The sequence below is a fragment of the Felis catus genome, chromosome E1 (assembly GCF_018350175.1).
Source record: "Felis catus isolate Fca126 chromosome E1, F.catus_Fca126_mat1.0, whole genome shotgun sequence".
Lineage (NCBI taxonomy): Eukaryota > Metazoa > Chordata > Mammalia > Carnivora > Felidae > Felis > Felis catus.
Window position 1 is genome coordinate 8838236 of NC_058381.1, and position 17207 is coordinate 8855442.

The 17207-nt window shown below is 57.5% G+C and overlaps 1 protein-coding gene across 2 annotated transcripts in view; it reads right to left on the reverse strand.

Annotated features, from left to right (window-relative positions):
- The window catches only part of PMP22 (peripheral myelin protein 22), a 33122-nt gene extending 19777 nt beyond the window's left edge, over positions 1-13345 (reverse strand). The window contains exons 1-3 of one of the 2 annotated variants that reach the window (XM_023243572.2): positions 13176-13345; positions 8276-8387; positions 6831-6930 (exon numbers count right to left, since the gene is read on the reverse strand). In XM_023243572.2, the coding sequence (XP_023099340.1) occupies positions 6831-6930; positions 8276-8353 (178 nt within the window). In that variant the 5' untranslated portion in view covers positions 8354-8387; positions 13176-13345. Of the gene's footprint in view, positions 1-6830; positions 6931-8275; positions 8388-10135; positions 10286-13175 lie in introns of those variants that run through there. The other variant, XM_023243571.2, reaches the window with a different exon arrangement.
- Positions 13346-17207: the final 3862 nt, after the last annotated feature.

Here is a 17207-nt window from a genome sequence, read left to right on the forward strand (position 1 = left end):
GTAGGTTTAAATTCACGGAAGCTGCACAGGGAAGAGGGAGCATAGTGTGAGCTTCCCCGATTCTCTGCCCGCCCACCTGGCAAGCCCACGCACCGCCCCAGCTCCAGAGGGACAAGGAGAGGCTGGGTGCCTGCCCTCTACAGGCGGTACTTGACGAATCTTCCAGCCCGGCCCTCTGCCATGAGCTACAGACTTCTGGATCCCAGTGCCTGGCCGCCAATCCCTACTCTCAACCTAACGGCCAGCCTGAGCCCTCGAAACAAATCGAATCCCGCCCCTCTTCTGCTTAAGATCTTTCAACGGTGTCTCACTTGTCCTTCTCAGTCTGTGGCCTCTGGGGCCCCCCAAGCCCCTCTCCCCCCATCACCTCACTCCCCTTCGTCCACCCAGCACGCTCACACTCAGTCACGCCGGACTCCTCCCCACCTCAGGGTCTTGCCCCCTTGCCATGACCTCCTGGAATATTCTCCCTGTGGTCCTTCACGTGACAGGTCCCTCCGGTCTTGAAGTCTGTCCACGAGAGGGCAAGAAAGAGGCCTTTCCGTAACCAGCCTCCCCCACCGTGGGTGACTTTCGAGGCCACCATCCCGTCTCCTACAGGGTCCTTTCCACTCCCCGCCCTCGTTTATTGTCTATTCTGTGCCTCCCCCAAGGACCCGTGCGCCCCACTAAAACAGAGACGTGGTCTTTCTGGTTCGGTCTGTGGGGCTGGGTTGTGGAACAGCGCCTGATACGCAGGATGTGCTCGGTACGTTCAAAAACTAAATGAAAGGACGCTGCTGTCAGCGCTTGGAAAATCCAAGAGGTTCTCTTGAAAGGTAGTGAGTTCCCCATCACGGGCAGGAGGCGCGCGTGGCGGGCGTACTGGAGTGGGGCCTGAAGTGAGGTGCGGCGGGAGAGGGGCGGACTTGATCTCCCAAGTCCTGCCCAACACTGGGAGTGCCCGTGCGTGCCCACGATGGATGACACGCCCCGGAGGCTTCTCGCCAGACATCCTTCTCTCGGGCACCGAAAACCCACGCCCACAACCTCGCGCCACAGTACGGCCAGGCCCTGCTCCCCAGATGCAAGAGAGACGCCTTCTCGACCCTGCGGAAATCCTGGGAACGCAACTTAAATTTTTTTGCCAGAAGCGAAGACTGTGAGCGTCAAGGGCCACGTGGCTCAGGCGCGGGTTTGCACACGCATTCGGAATTAACTCCTGGATGCTGGCGGCCGACGGGGAGCTCCGGGGGCTGAAACATCAGCATTACGGCACCACCTCCCCCACCCCGGCCCCTCCCTGTCCCGCCAGGGCCTTGGCCACGCACACGGGCCTGTAAAAGTGAGAGCCATTACTTGGGCAGAGATTGTGGGTTGGTCCACGGAGCCACAAAGATTTTCAATTGCAAAACACGACCCCGTAAGGGCAGAGGGCCTCCGGTGTCCTCTCAAATCTGCCCAAGCACCGAGCCGCAGATGAGGAAATGCTCCAATGCCCTCGCCGGAATGACGATGCCACCAGATAGATGGATAGGTCTGGAATCGTCCAAAAGACCCAGAGAACGAGTGCCCCCGAGAGGCTCAGGCTGGGGGGGCCTCGGAGACTGGCGAGCATCGAGGGCTCATTTTCTTAGCTTGCGATCCTGGCCCCAGCCCACACTCTGGTGCAGGAGGCCAGCCCGGGGTCACTGGCAAACGGGGGCACCTGTGTGCGGCGTCCTTCCTTATACACCGGAGGGGACGACGGAGGCTCCGGGGACAGACTGCAGGTGGGCCTGACTTTTTGCCTTCATGCTTTCGTGTCGAGCACAGGCCCCTTCTTTCAAACTGCACACACACGGGGCACCCGGGTGGCTCAGTCGGTTACGCGTCCGACTCTTGGTTTCGGCTCAGGTCACGGTCTCACGGTCCGTGAGTTCGAGCCCCGCGTCGGGCTCTGTGCTGACAGCTCGGAGCCTGGAGCCTGTTTCGGATTCTGTGTCTCCCTCTCTCTCTGCCCCTCCCCTGCTCATGCCCTGCCTGTCTGTCTCTCTCTCTCTCAAAAAAAAAAAAAATAATAATAAACATCAAAAAAATAAATTTAGAAATGCACTTATAGGCGCCAAACTGTTCATTAGGCTCTAGAAGGACCAGATAGGCCTGCCCTCTGTCCCTCAATGCTGCCAGGCCCCTTTCCTACACGAGATGGTCCCCTCTGCCTCGAATCGGCCCCAGATGCTCCTGTGGCGGACTCCCGGTCACCCCCAAGGGGTCACGCCCGCACGACGCCTCCCTCCCCTCGTTACACATTACCCTGTTTTCGTTCTCGTTGTAATTCCCATCCCTGCCCCCATATTCATGCTTATTGGCTGTTTTGCCCAGTAAAATGCAAGCTTTTGTTCATTCTCACATCCTTGCTGTCTACAACAGTATCTGCTATATGGCAGGCAGCCAGGGAGTAGCTGCACACAAAAAAACAGGGGAAGGGGGAAAGGCGGGGGGGGGGGGGGCCCGGAGGTGGGAAGTTCATGATCAAGGAACTAAGAGAAGGCAGAAAATTCCAGGAGATGAGGTTTCAAGGGAATGGGTCCATTCGGGTAGGTTCCTATGGGATTTAGTAAAGATTTCCATCTGAAGTTTAAGGCCAAGGAGGGGCCCTCTGAAAGGCCTGAGATCGAGAGTGACAGGGCCGGCTTTGTATTTTTTTAAAATACCACCCTGGATTGGGTGTGAAAACTGAGTTATACAGAAATAAGCAAGGTGACGGGTTAGGGGGCAGCCTCAGTGGCTCTGAGAAGTCCTGCAGGCGTGGTGATCCGCAAGGAAACAGCCGGCGCCCGGGGGTGCTGAGGAACCAGAGGGAAACACATCCACACGGGCTGCAGACGTTAGCAGCATTCTCTAAAATACTAGGAATTGTCCAAGAGGTAGATTTGGTGGAGGAGAATGGAGACTGACTGGTTCGGGGATGCCCCGGAGACATCCCAGTGGAACCGTCTAGAAGGAGGCTGCATATGCAGATCTGGAAGGTCAGGAGAGGAGGCCAGGCTGGAAGGAAACACAGATCCGAGAGACATGATGAAGCGAGGAGACTTAGGGACTGGAGGTGGGGAGAACAAGAGGAAAGCCCAGAGGTCGCACGCTTTCCAATATGGATCTCTCTGAGAACGGCCGGTGCGGCTCTCAGAGCCCAGGATACAGGAAGGAGGAAATATTTGAATAATCCTAAAATAACGGGGCTCTGCCCAGAAACTGCCTAGGACCCAGCGGAGCTCTGGTAAAGAGTATGACGGGGTACAGAGGGGGGAAAGGTCACAGCCCCGGAGAGAAGTGTTTCAAGCCAGGCTTATGGGGAGCGCTTGCTGTTAAATTTCTAGGAATCGAGAAGCCGTGCTTCCCGCGAGGCCAAGTGACTACATCCTCAGCCTCCCTGGTAACTAGGTGTGGCTGTGTGACTAAGTTCCTGTAAAAGAACACACACAGCAGTGTGAGTGAGGTCTCTCTGGAGACATTCCATGGAAAGGGAAGGGCGCACATTCTCCTCCTCCTTTCTCCGCCCTATCGCTTGAAGCCTGGATGAGATGGCTGGAGCATCGGCAGCCTTTGCGACCATGAGGATGAGGACCACATTCAAGAGAGAGCAGCAAAGGAAAGAGCCAGAAAGTGCCTGGGTCTCTGACAACTTCACGAAAGCGCCGTAGCTCTCTCTTCTCAGGCCGCCGACTTCCCGAGAGAAAGGAAACTGTCTTACGGAAGCCACGGCCACTTGAAGAGGTGCTGTTACATTGCAGTCAATTTTAATCCTCATCCGAATACTAGCCGACGGATCCAACACGTCCCCTGCACTGCTGTCCCCTTGCTGCGGGTCACGTCATTGCCTTGGTAGGGATATCCTCCTCGTTGCCTGTATTTATTTAAATCCTGCCCATCCTCTGGAGGATGGATCAGATTCCACCTCCCACACGAGACTTCCTCCCTTGAACTCTGGCGCTGTCTGCCTGCCCCCACTCCTTGGGCATCTGGCCTATGCTGCCTTCCCAGTGATTCACCACCCCCCCCACACACACACACTTATCTGCTGGCTCCTCAGAGAGGCTCAGGCCCCTCAAGGGCAAGGTCCACCATTTCCAAGTGCTCGTATTCCCTGGGCCCGGGGAGGCCGTCAATACAAGGTCATGATGAACAGGCCCCCCCCTAAGGTTCTTCCCGCCCCCCACCTGCAGCCAAGTTAAGGATGGACCCAGAAGGTATGGAAACGAATTCAGAAAATGAGAAGGCAGGTAAGACAGTTAAAACCACTTCTCATAGCTTGACAGAAAGATCGAAGACTTCTCCCTCAGACTATACAACCCAGCTGGTTGACCTCCATGAGGTTCACGCGGCAGGGGGCACCGTTCACACAGAAAACGAGGGGCAGATGTCATGCCCCGGGCCCCGCACGGACCAACTCAAGTCCCTTCGGGAAAAGCCAGCCAGTCGGGTCAACCGACACGTTTTCGCCTGACGCGCCTGTAACATGCTTCGCGATTTGTCGCTCTCGGTAACAAATCGCTTTGGAGGACCTCATCCCAGAGGATGTTTGGAACAGCCTGAGCGCAAACGCACACCTCAGTTCACTCGTCAAGGCAGTCTCATGTTTGTAACTGCAGATTTCTGTGTCTGTGACTTGCCTCGGAAATTGTTAAACTCAATCGGCAAAGCACAGGAGGCCCAGAGGATCCCCCGCCCCTGGTCAGAGCTGAAGTCGTAACACAGGCTGACCGGCCGGGGAGCCGTCAGCGGAGATAACAACTACTGGGGAAGTTTCCATGGAAACGTCGAACTTCGAAGAAGCCCAAATCCCTCAAAACATCTGAGAAGGCAGGCGCCGGGGAGAAGGCAGGCTCCCGGGTGACCCTCGGAAAGCGACCACGTGGACCTGGAACCCACGCGAAAGACCCCAAAGCTGTCGTCAAGGGACCCAAGAGGCGAGCTTGGCACATCAGGAGCCAACTGAGAGACGAGAAGGGGCCTGCTGAAAATAACACGAGATGGGCTGCTGGCCGGAGATGACAGCCATTCACAACCAGGTCAAGTGCAGCACCCGGGGTCAGTAACCGGCCCCGAGGTGAAGGCTGCCCTCCTTCCCATGCACGGCTGGAGCGCAGTCTAGACAGCTCAGCCTCTGCCCCCGTCCGGACCTCAGAGTCCAGGATTTCACGCCAACCCCGAGTGGCATTTGAGGCCTGGGGAGGCCTGGGGAAAAACCACTCTCTGGGGCCGCGTCACCACTGGTGACCACCAGGTGTCAGTAGTGAGCGGGGGCGCCACCCATCTGGAGTCTTCAGAGAACTTGAGCCAGATCCTGGGAGGGGGGGGGAGGGGGGCACCGGATGCTGCGGCTTTGGGGGCAAACAGGGCTATCACCGCATTCTCAGGCATGCACGAGTATTTCATTTCAGTTACTCAGCTGTCAACTCACCATGCAAACGCGCTGCGCCCCCGTCTAGGATGTTTCTCATCCAATATCCTTCACGCACTCCGAGAAAAGATTCGGGGCTGCTCACGTCCATGGGGACGGAGGCCTTTCTGTTTTCGCCCCACCCCCCACCCCCGGGGAAAGCTTAAACGTAAAGCAGGGTTTTCTACTCCTCGCCGATCCTTCCCCCACAGACACTGCCCCGTAAGCAAGTGTTCTAGAAGTTTCTCTTCATACAGAGGTTCGAGATGTGGGTTTGCGATGCTTCAGTGACAGCTTGGGGGTTACTGGGTGCGGAGCCCGCGGGGACACAAAGCTTGTGCACCGTGCAAAGGCCAGAGCGGAGGGCCCCTTCCCTGCCTGCCTTATGGAGCTGGACCCAAACTGGTCTCTGTCAGCAGTTGTAACACCTCCGACGGAAATACTAGATCATGAGTAGCTTCAGCAACAACGGAGGCTGTCCTTGCTCGGTCTTTTAAAACCCGGGATGGCAGGAAAGCTTTGTCAAATCCTACAGCGACTTCCCTCTCCAGGCTGGGGACGTATCCTTTGGAGCACGGGCCCATGCCAAGCCCAGCCCACGATGTCCTCAACACCAAGCGCTAGGGTCCCTTTCAGGGTCCACAGTGACACTCAACAGCACCCAGCCACCCCAGAGAAGGCACCCCATTTACCGCTGCCTCTCCGCATCCAAAGACGCGGGGGGCCCCTGCGTCTGAGCACTCCTCTGAGTACAGGAGGTGTCTAGAGGGTCCCTCACTGCCAATTATCCCTTAACTGGAATCCAAGTAAGCCCCGCTTCAAATATCTCACAAGCAATGATGCCGAGGACAAAGGAGAAACACAGTCCTCCGCACGAAGGGCACTCCTAGGCTTGCGTTTAGCCTTTTGCAAATAGCTTCGAGTCGCCATCTTGCCGCAAGGAAACACCCAAAGGTTGGAATGCCAAATGGCATCACCACTGAGGCCCACGACCTCGAAAAGCGGTCTTGCCAACGGGGGATCAAAAGCTGGCCCAACTACCCCCTGGGACCGTCACTGAAACAGGAAGTGGCAGGACCTTTCTGGATAGAGACAGCCACCAAAGCAAAGATACCAGTGGGGTCAGAAGACCCAACTGGGTCTGTCTAAGGTCCTGCCATGGTGCCACATTTATGGCTTATCTGTGCCCACGTTTCTTTGCTGACAAGAAGCACTGTGCTTTCTAGGGCATCTTTCCGGGGAGAGATCATGTGCAGTGAGAGCCAGGGTCTTAGGTGAGCCAGGGAAACTTCTGCCCTTCTCCTGTCTCGGATCCCCGGTCCCCTATTGCATTCTGCCCCACCCCAGCAACAACTTTTGAGCTGCGTCTTCCAAGAACAAGGGTTTCCAGGTCTGGACTGAGAAATATGGAGCAAAGACCCAGTCTCACCATTTGCTGACGATGAGTAGCAGTGGTGGACGTTTCCGGAAGAAGAGGTGCTACAATTCTGCCAGAGGTCGGTTGCATGTCCATTGCCCACGATCCATTGCTAGAAAGAACCAGACATCTTCGATCAGACAGGGTGGTGAGGAGCGAAGGGAAGGGGAGAGAAAGGGGAAGGGAAGGCAAGAGCGGCCTCATCCGCCCGTCTACCTGGCCTGCCCCTGCCCTGCCCAGGGTGGCCCAGCCAGAGGCCACAGTCACACTGGGGAAAGGAGAGAGGTGGGGGTCTGGCTCAGACATGGTGTTGGGCGGAGGGCCAGCGTTTCACAAATGAAAAGCACTTTGTGAACAGAAAAGTTCACACACACACACACACACACACACACACACACACACACAAGCTAGTACATGCAGAAGTATGTCCTATAGCACCTGCATTCAAGCCAGCTCTCCTCACCCTGGATCTCCTGGGTGTCGCTCCCCCAAGCTACTGCCTCTCTGAGCCTGTCTCCTGGCTCCTAATTCCTATCAATCCCACAAGATTAAGAGGTTATAAAAATGCTTACAAACGATGAAACAATCCACAGATCCCCAACATCACAATCTCTCACTCTGACATATTTCTCAACCTTGGAAACGGACAAGAATATCACGTCTGGGATACGCCTCAGTTAAGAAGTTAAAACCACGGTAGGGGCGCCTGGGTGGCTCAGCCGGTTAAGCGTCTGACTTTGGCTCAGGTCGTGATCTCAAGGTTCCTGACTTCCAGCCCCGAGTGGGGTTCTGTGCTGACAGCTCAGAGCCTGGGGCCTGCTTGGGATTCTGTGTCTCCCTCTCTCTCTCTCTCTGCCCCTTCCCCACGCCCGCTCTGTGTTCATACAGAAGAGGCTTTAGAGTGGAAGGTGCTATGCCCACATCACAAAGCAGACGGGGGCTGTGAACTCTTTTCCGGAAGAACCTATTTTAACCTTCCCATTTCCAGCCCTAAAGGGTGTTCCATGACATGTGGAGAAAAACAAACCTTCATAAATACTCCACTTCCTTCCTCAAGGAACCTACGGCGCAAAAAAAAAAAAAAAAAAAAAAAACAACCCTGCAATTTTATCAAATGAAGGTCGGGAAACCCTGAGGTCTCTGCACTGAAATTATTTGGCTTAAATGGAGGCCTGCGCCGCTCACCTAGTCTGGCGATCGCCTCCCTCTACCCCTGAATCTGCTCGGGTTTTCTCCAAACAACTGAAAGGGGGCAGCCTGCCAGAAACTGCAAAAACGCCCCGGGGGCCGCCCGAGACTTTCACGTCGTTTGCAAATCACGACGCGGCGCGGATCTGGAGGAATCGCCGCCCGGGAGGCCCGAGCCTTGGGCGGTGGGGGGGGGGGGGGGGGAGGGGGGGGAGGGGGTCCGGGTGCCCCGCCCGCGCCCACCTCCCCGCTGCCCGCCGGGCACTCACGCTGACGATCGTGGAGACGAAGAGCAGCACGAGCACTGCGACGTGGAGGACGATGATGCCCAGCAACAAGAGGAGCATTCTGGCGGCTGGTTGTGCTCAGCGGAGTTCCTGCCTGCCGGGAAAGAGAGCCGAAGCTGGACGTGAGGCCCAACCAACTGGCCCGGGCGAGCGAGGGAGGGAGGGAGGGAGGAGGAGCGCGCGGAGGGAGGGTCCCCGCGCCGGCGGAATGCAGGGGCCTGGCTGCGCGCCCGGCCCGGGTCGCGGCGCCCGCACGCCTCCCGGCGGCCGGCCGAGAGAGGGCAGCAGCCGGCCGCAGCATCCCCGCCCGGCAGCCCGCGGGGGGCCCGCCGGCCACACGACACCTCTTGCTTCGGGGACGAGACGAGGGGGTACGCACGTCTAAGTCACCCCGGGAGGAGAGCTCTTCCCAGAATGACCAGCGGAGGCCACGGCACACCTCCAGCCGCCCGGGGTTGCCTCCGGAGCACAGCCCCACGTGGGGAAGGAGGCAGGAGGAGGAGAGAGCCCCCTTTCCCTACGGGGTGGCGGTTGGGGGTCCGCGCGTGGGCGCCCCGATTGCTGCCGGAGGCCCGGGGACGCCAGCGGCACGCTGCGAGGGAGAGCGCGCGGCGGGGAGCTGGTTTCCCAGGCCCGGTGCGCTCCGCGTTCCGTTAGTCTCCCAAGTTTCCACCGGGTTCTGCCAGCGCCGGGGAGCCGTCCTGGCCCCGGCTCAGCCTGGCGTCCACACCGGCGGCTCCGGAGAGGAGGCGCAGAGCCGGGGGAGTGTGGGCAGGAAAGAAAGGCCCAGAGAGTGGCGGGACCCCTGCGCTTCCCGCCCACCGCGCGCTTCACCCCACCCCACCCCCAATCCCCTCCCGCCGCAGCCCCTGCGGGCCGGGCCCTGCGCTCCCGGGCTGGCCTCTCGCCGGTTCTCCCCGGTCCCGGCTGAGCCCCCGGCACGCGGAGCCGAGACACGACCCGGTTCGGCCTCGGCGCGCCGGGACGCGCGCCCAGGAGGCTGCACGGAGGGGGGGGTGGCGGGGAGGGGGGGTGGTGGCAGATGTCCGGTGGGAAGGAGAGGCGGAGGGTGGAGGGCTGAGTCCCAGGAGAACCGCAACCCGCCAGAGCCGGCAGGACAGCTTCTCCCACGCAGCTATGTGGTCCTAGCCCCTCGTTTTACAGCTCTTGGGGGGAAATGGAGACTGGGGTGACCCGTTAGAGGGTACTATGGCTGTGGAAGCCCAGCTGCATTTGGGGGCACCGTCTCAGCACAGGGCCAGGGGAGACCACGTTTCAATAGCTCCGTTTTAAAAGTCCCCAATACCAGGCCCCTCCGCTGCTCTCCCTAAGCAACCAGTCCAAGGAACCCCTGGAATGTACGGAAAGAAATGAGCACGGCTTTCGGATTGTCTCCCAGACGGTTTAAATTAAATCCAACGGCTGCTAGAGCCGGGAGGGACAAGAGAAGGATAATCGGGTCTACGGCTAGAAATGGGGGGACCACGGGGGGCCAGCAGCCCCATCTCCGGGGTCCACCGCAGGGACTGCTTTGCCAATGAGTGCCCAAGTAGGCGCGTCTCCAGCGAGACCCAAAGTGCTCAGCCCTTGCCGCATATCCCCACACAGCCACCCGCGCCCCTTACGACTTAGGGACCATAAGGCAAGGCCACACGGTGTCCCTACAAGCCCCGCAAGAACCAGACGAGCCAGACCGTGGTCCGCCTGTCCGAGCTCGGGAAGACATCTCGCGGGCCTGGCCAGCCCAGTGCCCGCGCCTGCTCCGCGCTTTTTGGCACCATCGACGGAAGATGCCCACGTTTCTCCTCCATCTCCTCCACTTGTCCCTACCAAAGCACTTACAGCCCAAAGGGATAGTTGTCCCCGTTCCTCCAAGTGGCCTCCGGCACAAACTCGGCGCGTCCGGCTCGGCGGCTGGCGTCCCCAAAGACAGCTGCGCTGCGGGGCTGCGCGCGCGAAGCGAGGGGCCAGAGGGAGGCTCCCGGCGTTCCCCTTTAACAAGAACAACGCCCTGTCTGCGTCGCTGCAGTAGGGTGTGTCCCTGGGTCAGCGTGTGCAGGGGGGCGGGACTCGGGGGAGGAGAGAGGGCAGGAGGGAGGGAGGGCGGGAGACAGTTACTCGGCCTTCAAGCCGCCTCGGGAGAAAGTCGATCACTGCAAAACCGCTGGGACTTTTACTCGCTACTAGCCGGCGGCTGAGCTTTCTCACCTCCGCTTCCTCTGGCTCCCCGAGCTCCTGGAGACCAAGTGTCGGCCAATAAACTGGCCCTTCCGCCCCCTCGGCCACGTGGGAAAAGCCCTCCCGAGGTCGCCCCCGCCGGGGCGCACGCACGTGCACTGCGCCCACGCGGGGACCGAGGCCGGATTCCTCTCCTCCGGGGAGGGGGGAGCCGGCACTTAAGCGCAGGAAGACGGCCCTCACCTCTCGGGTCCTGGCGCGCCTGGCCTGCCCTGGCATTTGTGCTGGCCACACCTGCACCGCGCCCTCCCGCGCTGTCCGTGTCTGCGCCCAGGCCGCGTGCCGGCTCCCTGGGACTCAAGGGACCCACTTTGCGGGCCCCGCTTGGGTGACTATTAGCAGGAGGAGGGAGAGTTCCGCCGACTACAGCACAGCGCGACCGGGGGAAGGGGGTCTGGCTCCTGCTAGCCCGGACCACAGCCGGGTATGCTCCAGGCGAAGTTCGCCTGGCCCGGCTCCCAGCCTCCGCTGGCGTCCCCAGGCCATTGGGTGGGGAGTTGGCCATCGAGGTGGGGGAAGATCAGCCAGGGAAATGCGCTGATTCATAGTCGCCTGAAAGTGGTTCGCCCAGCGTCACAGGGACGGAGAGGCTAGCCCTTCTGGGCGTGGCGCAGGTGGGCCCAAATACGACTCTCGATGGGAGAGTGGGCGCGCAAGCCCAGAGCCTTAATGTGGATTTTAAATGTCTTTACTTACTAATGCAGCAATTCACACACACCCCGACTGCTAGTGTCCTGTCATAAAACCTCATCATTCCAACTGATTCAGACAACTCCATACTATTTTACTATTTGAAACCAGCTGTTTAGGGGCGCCTGGGTGACTCAGAAGGGTTAAGCATCCGACTCTTGACTTGGGTTGAGGTCATGATCTCTGGGTTCCGAGTTTGCCTCTCCTGGGGCTGACAGCACAGAGCCTACCTCGGATTCTCTCTCTCCCTCTGTCTGAGCCTCCCCGGCTCATGCTCTCTGTCTCTCTCTGCTTCTCTCTCTCAAAAAATAAACAAAAATAAATTTTTAAAAAGTACCTGCTTATGGTAGCTGATTGCATATTCTTGTCTTTAAGTCAAAATACATTATCTGGGGGCGCCTGGGTGGCTCAGTTGGTTGAGCGTCAGACTTCAGCTCAGGTCATGATCTCACGGTCCGTGAGTTCGAGCCCCGCATCAGGCTCTGGGCTGATGGCTCAGAGCCTGGAGCCTGCTTCCGATTCTGTGTCTCCCTCTCTCTCTGCCCCTCCCCAGTTCATGCTCTGTCTCTCTCTGTCCCAAAAATAAATAAATGTTAAAAAATTAAAAAAAAAATACATTATCTGAAATACTCTTCAAACCACGGTCTTTTAAAAACTCTTATATTAGCCAATTAAAAAGACGACATATGAAAGTTTGGCTCAATGCGCATTATATGACAGGTGCACACATGGTCTGGGAGAGGCGGTGTGGGGCAACGCTTAGGCACGCTGGCTCTGGGCTCAGACAAAGCTGACTACTCAGAGTCCTGAATTGGGGCAAGTACCTGAAGTTCCACGAGCTTCCATTTTTGCATCTACAAGCAGGACTGACAATGCCTACTTTAGAGGTGGCGAGTAGGGGGGACAAGGTGTGTGAGGCAGTTTGCATAGTGTCCGGAACGTAATAGGGACCAGGACCCAGTAAACTGTCACCATGGTTACCGTTATATCACATTTTGCCCTCACATCAAGCAAGGCTAAGCCCCCACCCCACCCCACCCCCGCCAGCCCACCCCGTGAGCTAAAATAGCTTATGCCAATAGCATAACCAACCACAGGAATGACAGTGTGCTCTCTCCTCCTGGGTCATTTTATAGGTCAGGTATGCCCCAGCAACTATGGCCTCTCTTTATGCCATTCAGACTTTTATTTTATTTATTCCGCCAACACTGATGTGGACACTATGTACCCAGTACTGTTCTAAGCACTTTCCAGATAATTAGCATATTTAACTCAGGATTTTCTTTCTCTTCCTTTTCTTTTTTTCTTTTCCCAAGTAACCTTTTTACCGAAGCGTATGCATCTAGGAAAGAATACACGTCGTAAGCGACAGCCTGCCTCTTCCTCTTCCCAAGATTTTAGTCCCTAAGCAGGTGACACCACACTGTGAGCTTTGGAACCCATGAGCTTGGAACCCTTTTTTGCTCCTCCCTTACTGCCTCTCGCCTGTCTGCTGCCCGCTCGCTCGGCTCCCAGGGTGGAAGACGAAACACCGCCCCGGGCAGTGTCCACCAGGCTTGGCCACACCCGGGGCCAGGCCAGGGCTTGACTACCGGTGGAAGCTTCTCCCTAACCTGCTTCCCAACCCAAGGTCCCCTGCCAGCCAGCTGTGTGTGCAGAACTCCGTCCCATCAGGAAAAAAAAGCATCGGGTCCCCTTTCTCCCTTCAAATCTGGACGTGCTGGGGTTTCCAGACGCTCTCAGATAGAGCCTCTCCCCTCCCCAGCCAGGGTATATACCCAGCTTCTAAAGGAGGAGTTGAAAACCCTCCGACGGTGGGTCATCTGCAACACAAAAGCCCCGTCTCCCCTGCAGCCCTTCCCATTTGTGATTTGCAGGGGGTGGGGGACTGGGCAGTTCTCGGAGAAGCATAAGCTTCCACTCTGCAGAGGGACAGTATGCCAGGAAAACTCACCAGGCCGAATGGTGTAACCCCTTCCTCCACGCGGATTTCTCTGCTCCAAACACGAGGGATGCCAAGGCGGGGCCCTCCCCACAGGGCAGCAGAGAGACCAGCAGCTGACAGGTTGTAAGCCCCACTGCTTCCAACCAGGCTCCCCGAGATGTTTCCCCGGGGGTGCTCCGTGTCACTGAAGCCAGGCCAGGCGTCTTTCCAGTTTATTCAGGGGCTGGTCCAATGCTGGGATATGTCATGGTGGCCTGAGAGCTTCTCAGCCTCTTCTGCTTAAAGAGACAGCGCCCAGCTTGGTCTACAGTGATCCCCAGAGGCCCTGCTTTTTTCCTCCAAGGAGGAAAGGTGCCGTGTGGGGTGTCCTACGTGTTAATTGCAGATAAGTTTCTTTTTTTCTTTTTTAAATCAGTATCATCGTTTGAAAGAGCGCGGGCATCGCGCGGATGACGTTGACCTCCGTGAGATCATTCGGTCCGAGTCAACAAGACTCGATTGAAGAAGGCATTCGAACCGTCAATAGATAGGAATGATAGGCTGCGAGGACAGTTGCAAAGTTACGGAGCGTTGGACCAAGGAGCCCACCAGTTTCTTCAGGCTCTTTGCACTATATGCGTCCCCCAGTCTCCTGGGTGGAAGTCCCAAGACAAGGGCACTTAGTTTTATTGAAGGAGTCTCCTGGAATTCTGACAGTTTCCCCACCTCTTAGGACAGGGATGCCAATCCGTAGTACCCTGTAGAGTCTGGGGAAGTCTCTCTTGGCCGCAAACACCTCACGTTTTGTCGGGCTCCACAGTCCGGAGGGGGGTCCCAGAGGCCCACTGCCCGTTCTGCTATCAGCCAGGATGTTTCCAGGCGCAGTGAAACAGTGTAACCCGGCCTGGCCTCGGGTCTCCTTAGCTCCGACTGCTCATTAAAATTACGGACAGCTTTGCATGCAGCCTGGCCTGGGCCCGTGTGCGAGAGTAGCTGACTCAGTGGTGGTCCGGGCTGGGGCTCGGGTGTGGGTAACAGACGGTCAGAAGGCATCGGACGGTCACTTGTTTCTGCCTCGCTGCCTTCGGTCACGGTGCCCAAAATGGGAGTCATGCCCAGTGAGGGCTGTAGCGTCAGACAGGTTATCCTTCAGAGCCTTGCCAGGTAAAAGAGGGGTGTAGGTGTATATTTGGTGTGCGTGAGAGAGAGAGACAGAGAGAAGAGAAAGAGAGAGGAGCTCCCTCAATCCTCCCCTGACTTAGGGGGTGAGGGAGGGCCCAGCGAGCAAGGTTTTCAGCTTCCCCAGACAACCCCCTGCCTTGATGTCCCCAAGATCCTGATTGAAGGTTGCTGCTGGCCCTCAGGCCGGTCTAAGCCTGAAGACGCCTGAGAGCCTTTGTGCCCAAGGGCTACGGATTCAGAGGCAGAAAGGGTGGGGTGGGGCAGGGTGCAGGTGGGAAGCAGGGAGTTTTCTTCTGGCTGGATAGTGCCAGTCTGATCAGCCCTCCATCCTTCCAAGAGCTCCTTGTCCCAGGACCTGCTGTCTTGGCCCCGCGTGTCCTTCGATCCCCGCCCCCCATCTCCTGCAACCAAGCCCTGAAAACCAGCAGGCTTTGGCTGAGCCCTCTTTGATGAGCTCCTCGAAGCTTCCAGCCCCCGGAGCTGGTCCCTGCTGTGTTCCAGCGGCCCGTCCATCAGGCCCCCGCACCCCTGTGTCTACCCACCTGGGCCAGGCCCTCTGCCTCCTCCTGGGCCCCCTCTCTCCTCGCTCTGGTGGCCCCCCTCAGCCAAAAGAAACCCCAGCCTCTCTGTTTGGAGCTGTGTGTCCTCAGAGACATGGAGACTATCCCCCAGGGTCCCTCGAACTGCCGGGCACCGTTCTGAACGTTCCATGTGATTATTAATCTTTACAACAACCTTACGAAATAGGCGCCCCATCACCCTTTTTTCATAGGAGGGGAGACTGAGGCCCGGCAAGACACTGAGTGGCTTTCTCCAGACACCCCACGAGAACATGACAAAGGCCATGTACGAACCAGGCGTGGATCCTGATACGGTATACCTATCGTTACAGCCACCTTTCTTTTTCCCGTTAAAAAGGCAAGAAAGGGGGCACCCGGGTGGCTGAGTCAGCTGAGTGTCTGACTTGAGCTCAGGTCGTGATCTCGCGGTTTGTGAGATCGAGCCCCGTGTCGGGCTCCGTGCCGACAGCTCGGAGCCTGGAGCCTGCTTCTCTCTCTCTCTCTCTCTCTCTCTCTCTCTCTCTCTCTCTCAAAAATAAATAAACATTAAAAACTTATTTTTAAAAAGGCAAGAAAATATCCCAAAGCCTCCACTGTTTCCGCTAGTCCTGTGAGCTCCCCTTTGAAGGTCCTGCCTTGTTGTGCCAACCAGGCCTCCGGGTCGCACACCCATCCCGCCCTGTGCCGGGTGGATCTCGCGGGTGTGACAGGTTGATTTCCTAAGACCATCGGTATGGTCCACGGGGAGGGGGATCTCGGCAGCCCCTAGAGGTGGAACACAGCCCATCCTTCCCTTTTCCTGCATTTAGAGCCGCTGCCCTGCCGTTGCACATAGCATCTCGTTCAACAGGGAGGGACCAGAACCGTCTTCCTCGCAGAGCGGTCAGGGCTTGGGGCATTTGCAGCGTGTCTCCCGGCCGCGGGCGAGTACAGAGTTCCTCCGCTTTCCAGACCTGTGATTTTTCCATTATGTGGGCGCCCCTCCCCCACAAGGGAAAACCAGAGGTGCGTCTTAATCGGGCACTGGTCCTGTTGATGAAGCTGTCGTCAGAGTGTCTGTCTCGCCAGGCACTGACTGGGTCGATATCTGGGGAGTGTTTACATGACAGATGAAGCCTTTCCTGTTTCGGTGCAGCCAGCAGCCTGTGTGGGCGTTCTTGGCCAGGGCTGGACACATCTGGTCGGAAAAGGTCCTCCAAAGTGAGGTTACTGCCTCATCGAGACTCAACTGACTCTTTTGAGCAGCTCAGTGTCAAAAGCTCAAACACGGCGGTGGCGGGGGTGGGGGGGGAGGGGGGGAGGCAGAGGGGAAGGAAGGAAGGCAAGGAGGGAAGGAGGGAGGGAGGAAAAAAGAGAAAGAGAGGGAGGAGGAGGAGAACGGAGAAAAGAAATGGAAGGACCCTGTTTGACTTCCCTGAGCGGATCTTTGTAACCAGACATGTTCGGAATTTGTGGCAAATCCAAGCCCCCAGAAGACGTTCTCTAGGAACAGCAGGAACAGGGAGAAGCAGCTTGAACACACATCTCACACACACACACACACACACACACACACACACACACACACTCAAGCTGGCACAGGGCTGTTCCCTAAATTACCTCTTTAAAAGTTACAAATGTATCATCTCCAGCGCCTTCACCTGGGGGAGCGCCAAAGCACAGAGCGATCATGCAAAGTACAAGGGGTTCTTTGTCCCCGGATGCTTGTTGCTTAGGAAAGCCAGATTCCACTGATGCCAAAGGAAGGCGAGGAAGTGGGCTTTTCTGACACGTCGAGAGCCAGCAGAGAAAGGATCCGGGAGCCACTGAACCAGGAGAGGGTCCGAAAGTGATTTGGGCTGGAGATGAAAACCTCTGAAACTTTTCTAAGGCTCTCCCTCCTCGGGGATGTTTTTCTGCTCCAGGAGGGAGAGAGGCCCCCCGGAAGGTGGGGAGGGTGATGGATCTAGCCACCCAGCAATGGCTAGAACAGGCGGGAATGGACGGATCTTCTGGGCCCCTCGGTCCAGGCAGGACAATGCCAAGGACAGCAGCCTGGGCTTCATGTCAGAGGTTGTCCTGTTGGAAGAAGGTGGACAGAAAGGTCTGTGAGAAGCCAAGACAATGAGTGATTCAGGTAGAGGAGGCCACACCGAGCCGGGGGGTGGGGGGTGAGGGGCATCAATCTCCCGCAAGAAGAGCGAGGTGTGCACAAGCCATCCTGGAAGGCAACCCGAGTGAACAAGTCCCAGGGTGCATCGAGGTATGGCATCTCTGAGCTGCAGGCACTTGCACTAAAAATGAACTTGGGCACAGACGTTTTCTTCATCTCGGAGTCCCT